The sequence below is a fragment of the Eschrichtius robustus genome, chromosome 2 (assembly GCF_028021215.1).
Source record: "Eschrichtius robustus isolate mEscRob2 chromosome 2, mEscRob2.pri, whole genome shotgun sequence".
NCBI lineage: Eukaryota > Metazoa > Chordata > Mammalia > Artiodactyla > Eschrichtiidae > Eschrichtius > Eschrichtius robustus.
The window spans coordinates 126,397,208-126,403,207 of NC_090825.1; the positions used below are offsets into that span (position 1 = coordinate 126,397,208).

At 44.6% G+C, this 6,000-nt stretch overlaps 1 protein-coding gene across 2 annotated transcripts in view; it reads right to left on the reverse strand.

Annotated features, from left to right (window-relative positions):
- PDE6A (phosphodiesterase 6A) overlaps positions 1–2,308 on the reverse strand; it is a 65,558-nt gene extending 63,250 nt beyond the window's left edge. For both annotated transcript variants that reach the window (XM_068534549.1, XM_068534548.1), the window contains exon 1: positions 1,835–2,308. In XM_068534549.1, coding sequence (XP_068390650.1) covers positions 1,835–2,308 — 474 coding nt within the window. The remainder of the gene's footprint in view (positions 1–1,834) is intronic.
- Between the last annotated feature and the right edge of the window lie 3,692 nt (positions 2,309–6,000).

Genomic DNA, 6,000 nt, shown 5'->3' on the forward strand with positions numbered 1-6,000 from the left:
ATAGATCCTTAACAGCAACAACAAAATAGTAATAATATTAACAAGGAGGAGGAGCTGCCAGTAAGAGCCATTACTATATGCCAAGAACTTTGCTAGATGAGAAATAATTCCCTCATTTGATCCTACAACAGCACTTAGAGAAACTAGGTATCTCCCTCCATTTTATAAATTAGGAAGTGAGCCCAAAGAGGCTAAACAATTTGCCAAGGCCATGTTCTTAGAAAGTGACTGAGTCTTGATTCACACCCAGATCTGACCTCAAAGCTTAACATCTTAACTTTCTGCCATTCGATTTGAAATGACCTGTTGTAAACTGCACTTTGTTTAATGCCCTCGTATTTTAGATAAGGAGGAGGTATAGAACAGCAGAGCAGTGAAGGGTGTGGGCACCAGCCAGAGTGCCTGAATTCAAATCCCTGCTCTGCCACTTTCTATCTCTGTGACTCGGAGAAAGTGACTTAACTTTTCTGGATTTCAGTTTCATCATCTGTAAAACAGGGATAATCAGTTATAAGACTGTGACAACCCATGTTGTCTACAGTTAAAGTCTAGAGAGAATTGAAGGGAAAACAGACTCTAATCCAGTTGGATGAGTCCTCAGGGAAGCCCCCTGGGTGCAGAACCATTACCCTTACCCCTGGAGGGCCAAGGAGAGATGAACCCCACGGGAGATCTAGCCCAGTGTGCTTCAAAGGAAACCATTTCCCACAAAGGCCCAGGTGTTAAAGGGATTATTGCATAATTACTTGATTGTGAGTCTTTTTGCCAAGTGTTTGCTGTGCATCTACTTTGTCCCAGACATTTGCTGGGTCCTGGGGTAAAGTGAAGAATAAGGCAGGCATGGTCCCTGGCCTCCAGGGCTTATTGTGACAGATGGTTTTAGGAAGGAAACTAACAGAGGGACCTGGGAGGTTCTCCCTGAGGAAGTGAACTTTAAGCTGAGATCTGAAGGATGAGTAGGAATTGACCCTGGCAGAGGGCTATGGGGAGAACTGCATTAAGTGATTTGCTCTAGGTGATCAAAGAAGTCTTTGTCAGAGCTGCCAGGAGAATCCCACGGAACCCTGGACTCTTAGAAGACAGAGCCAAGTGTTTAACCAAGTGGTCAATTTGACATTTCCGTGATGAGACAGACTGCCATCCTATGTCCCTCCATGCAAAGCATGAAGAAAAACACAACATTCCCTCTATGATATACCTGCCAGAAATGCATAGCCTGAATCTAAACGTGAAGACACTTCAGACAAGCCCAAATGGAGGGACATTTCTACAGAATAGTTGGCCCGCACCCTTCAAAAACATAAGCATCATGGAAAACAAAGATAGATCAAGAAACTGTTTCAGATTGGAGGAGACTAAAGAGACAGTGCTATGTGGGCATCATTGAGATGATTGGCAAAAACTGAATATGGACTGTTTATTAGATAATAGTATTGTATCAGTGTCACATTTCCTGAATTTGATCATTGTACTTTGGATATGTAAGAAATGTCCTTGTTCTGGAAATACACAGCAAAGTACCTGTGGTTAAAAGGATATGTTGACTTCCGAATGGGTCAGAAAAAATGGAGACATAAAGCAAATGTGGTAAGTTGTGAACAGTTGGTGAATTTGGATGAAAGATATACAGTTCTTGGTACTATTTTTGAACTCTTCTAAATTTGATTCTTTTTTTCAAAATAGAAAGTTATCAGTAAACAAGTAAAAAAAGAAAGAAAAGTGCCAAGTTGTCACCAGCCCAGTCTGGTGGCTAGCAGCTCCCCATCCCACTTGCACCCCAGAACCCCCATGGAATAATGCGTCCCTGCCCTCCCTCTCATGGGGAAGAGGTTACCTCCTCTGTGTTGGGGACGTTCACGACCTTTTTAGAGAGTGCGACGTGGCCCACCACTCCCATGTCCAGGGGGAACACGATCTCCGAGTCGGGCACCACCAGGCACTCCTCGAGGACAGCATCCTTGTGGACGTTGAAGAGCCGGGTGGCCAGCTCCGCAATGCCATTTCGGGCCCTGTACATGAACAGGCTCATGCGGTCTGCCTGCAGGAGGAAACACAGCTTCTTCATGACGTTGAAGATGCATTTCTCGGCCTGCAAATTCTCCTGAAAGTCCCGCAGGAGGTCGAAGATGATTTCACTCTCCTCCACGCTGCTCAGCGAGTGGTAGTTGCTGAAGTCCACGGCTGCCTCCCTGGGCCCCAGGAGGTCCGAGATGACCTTGGCCCGATAGCGGAGGTTGTAGTACTTTTTGGCAAAGCCGACATTGGAGTCCAGGAACTTCTCCACCTCCTCCGCCGTCACCTCGCCCATGGCTGGGAATTCTACTGCCTATTTCTGTGGAGGGGGCTGAGGCTGGCCTCTTTTTTTGTGACAAAACTGAGTCAGGATGAGTTCTGCTCCAACCCAGACTTCTCTGGGTCTTGTCTGTGAATCTCACTGGTGTGGGTGCAGAGGAGAGAGAGTGAGCTTGGGAGATTAAATCATTAATATTTCCTCAGAACAAGGATTATGAGGATCAGGGTGTTCCAGATGCTTCTGAGCCCCAGATGGGAGAAGGTGAGAGCTTTCTTTTCACCTTGGTCTTCTAACAGGAGAAGAGGTTTCTGCACAGGGCAGGAGGTGGGCTCAACTAAAAGAAAGCACTGAAACAGAGGCTGCAAACTGGCGGCACAAGACATCAGACTGCTATAGACATGCTTTCTCTGCCCCGTATGGTATTTTTCTTCAACATTCGACGTGGAAGCCTACATTTACTGTTTGAGAGATCCGTTTGGCTTCTCTTGGAGAGTCAACTCTGTGTCCAATTCCTCCGTGGCAGGAATGGCTAGAGCTGAGAGGGACTGCCCACCCACCTCCCGTCCTCTGGCCCCACTCTTCTGCACCCCCTTCCCCAGGGCCTCCCCAGTACGGGGCTTCACTCTGAACACTCACCACTCAGCCTGCTTCCCTTGTGTACATTATGGGCCCTGATTTCACAATCTCCACATCATAGACTCTCCCAGTTTTAGATTTCAACAATTCTCTGATTTCAGAATTTGAAGGACCTTTATAAAAACAACACCTTTATAAAAACAACACCTTTCGGGCAGTGGTTAAGATTCTGCCTGCCAATGCAGGGGACACGGGTTCGAGCTCTGGTCTGGGAAGATCCCACATGCCACGGAGCAGCTAAGCCCATGCGCCACAACTACTGAGCCCTCATGACACAGCTACTGAAGCCCGTGTACCTAGAGCCCGTGCTCCACAACAAGAGAAGCCACCGCAATGAGAAGCCTGCGCACCACAATGAACAGTAGCCCCCGCTCACCACAACTAGAGAAAGCCTGCGCAGCAATGAAGACCCAACACAGCCATAAATAAATAAATAAATAAATAAATAAATAAATAAATAAAAATAAAGTTCACTTTAAAAAATAAAAAATAAAAAAATTTTAAAAATAAAATAAAAACAATACCTTTCATAGTTTTTTCTTCTTCTACAAAATACATGTTTACTGTAGAAAATACACAAAGAAGACCGTTAAAGTCACCCATAATCCTGCCACTCAGAGGTAACCTTTAGTTAACATTTTCATTTCTCTCCTTTCCGTAGAGGCTTAACTTTCCAATCTATTTTCCTTCAACCCCCTGATCTTTCTTTTGACATTTTAAAGTGCTTTTTTCTGGCTACAATCTGTACCTTCTTGGGTTGTCAGTCAGAAATGCACACAATAGTATGGATGTTATCAGCTCCAGTGAATCTCAAAATACCAGAATCCTCATTGGAGTGTCTCTCCGAACCCACTAGGGCAGGAAGAGAAGAGCACTTTCTTCCTGGATGAAATACACTTTAGTTACTATGGATATATATGCGAGAGACTGGCATGTCTGTGTTGTAAACACTGTGGAGTGCAGGATCATAGACTGTGGCTGGCACTTTGAACTGTGTAAATGAACTTCATTGGAAATTAGATTACTTCCTTTATTGTAGAGTGTAATAAATATACTGTGCCCATTCAACACTGTGTACACAGGTGACCCCTTGGTCTGGCGGACCACGGCAGCAGCTTTTCCAAACACACCCGCCATAACTAACGTGAGCCCTCTGTCTGGAATGCACTTCCCCAGCTCGCCAGCCCTTCAGCGTCAAGGTCTCAGCTCGTGCTAGTCACCCGAAGCTGTCTTATCTCAACCACCCCCTCCCCAATTCCTGCCTGTCATGTCATCCATTTATTTCTTTATTACTATTAAAATGTATTTTGCTTGCTTTTTGTTTCCTTGTTTATTATGTGTCTTCTCGTCTATACTGTGAGCTCCAGTGAGGGCAGGCACCTCTCAGGGATGATTCCCGAGGCTTTGCAAGGCTGCCTGGCATAATTCTTGATGCTTAGTAATGTTTTTTAAATTATGCTTGTGATGGTTCATTTTATGTGTCAACTGGGCTAAGGGATGCCCAGATAGCTGGTAAAACATTACTTCTGGATTTGTCATTGAGGGTGTTTCCAGAAGAGATTAGCATTTCAGTCAGTAGACAAGGTAATGAATTTCACACTCACCACCATAGGTGGGCATCCCCCAACCCACCAAGAGACTGAATAGAGCAAAAATGTGGGGAAAGGGTGAGTTGGCCCTGTGCTTGAGCTGGGACAGCCATCTTCTCCTGCCCTTGGACATGGCACTCCTGGTTCTTGGACTCAGACCAGGACTTAAACCTTCAGCGCTTGGACTCAGACTGAATTATACTACCGGCTTTCCTGGCTCTCCAGCTTGCAGACAGAAGATTGTGGGACTTCTCGACCTCCATAACCACATGAGCCAATTGTCTGGAGAGCCCTGGCTAGTACAAAGTGCTGTATATTCTTGATTAAAATTTAGAAAATACAGGAAGTCGCAAAGGAAAAAATTGAAATCGAACATAATCCCAGATATTACCATTACCAATATTCTTTGTATATTTTAAAATATTTTCCTGGAGAATATATATATATGTTTTATATATATATATATATATATATATATATATATATATATATATATATATATATATATATATATATATATATATATATATATTCTCAACCTTGGCATAGTGACAATTTTTTTAAATAAATTTATTTATTTTGTTTATTTATTTTTGGCTGCGTTGGGTCTTCGTTGCTGCGTGCAGGCTTTCTCTAGTTGCGGCGAGCGGGGGCTACTCTTCGTTGCGGTGCACGGGCTTCTCATTGCGGTGACTTCTCTTGTTGCGGAGCACCGGCTCTAGGCACGTGGGCTTCAGTAGTTGTGGCACACGGGGTCAGCAGTTGTGGCTCACGGGCTTAGTTGCTCCGCAGCACGTGGGATCTTCCTGGACCAGGGCTCGAACCCGTGTCCCCTGCATTGGCAGGTGGATTCTTAACCACTGCGCCACCAGGGAAGTCCCCATAGTGACATTTTGGGCTCAGTAATTCTTTGTTGTGGGAAGCTGTCCTGTACATTGTAGTATAGCACCCCGGCCTCTACCCACTAGATGCCAGTAGCACCTCCCCTCAAGTCGTGGCGATCAAAAATGTCTTCAGATGTTTCCAAATGTCCCCTGGGGGTCAAATCACTCCTGTTGAGAACCACTGCTCCACAGTTAGATATTTATGTTGTTTCTAATTTTCTAGTATTGTAAATAATGCTGTAATGAACACTCATATTCTTAGTGAAAACATCTAGAAGTGAAATCCCAGGCCCAAAGAACTTGTAGCTGTCTAAGTGTTTGGACAAATAATGCAAATTTTGCTCTCCAAGGCTGTATCAGAGTGCATGAAGCTGTTCTTACCCCTACCCAACCCCTCAAAAAGTGAGCAGTCTTTCTTAATCCTGGCATTAAGAGCACTCCAAAATTTGGCCCCAATATTCCTTCTTACTTTGTTTTGCACAGTTTCTCTACACATACTCTAAGCTCCACCCTAGTGTTTCTCATTCTCTCTGGCTTTTGCCCCTTCATTCTTTCTGTGCCCTCAGCCTGTCCCTTACTACCCAGTCCAAATGCCATT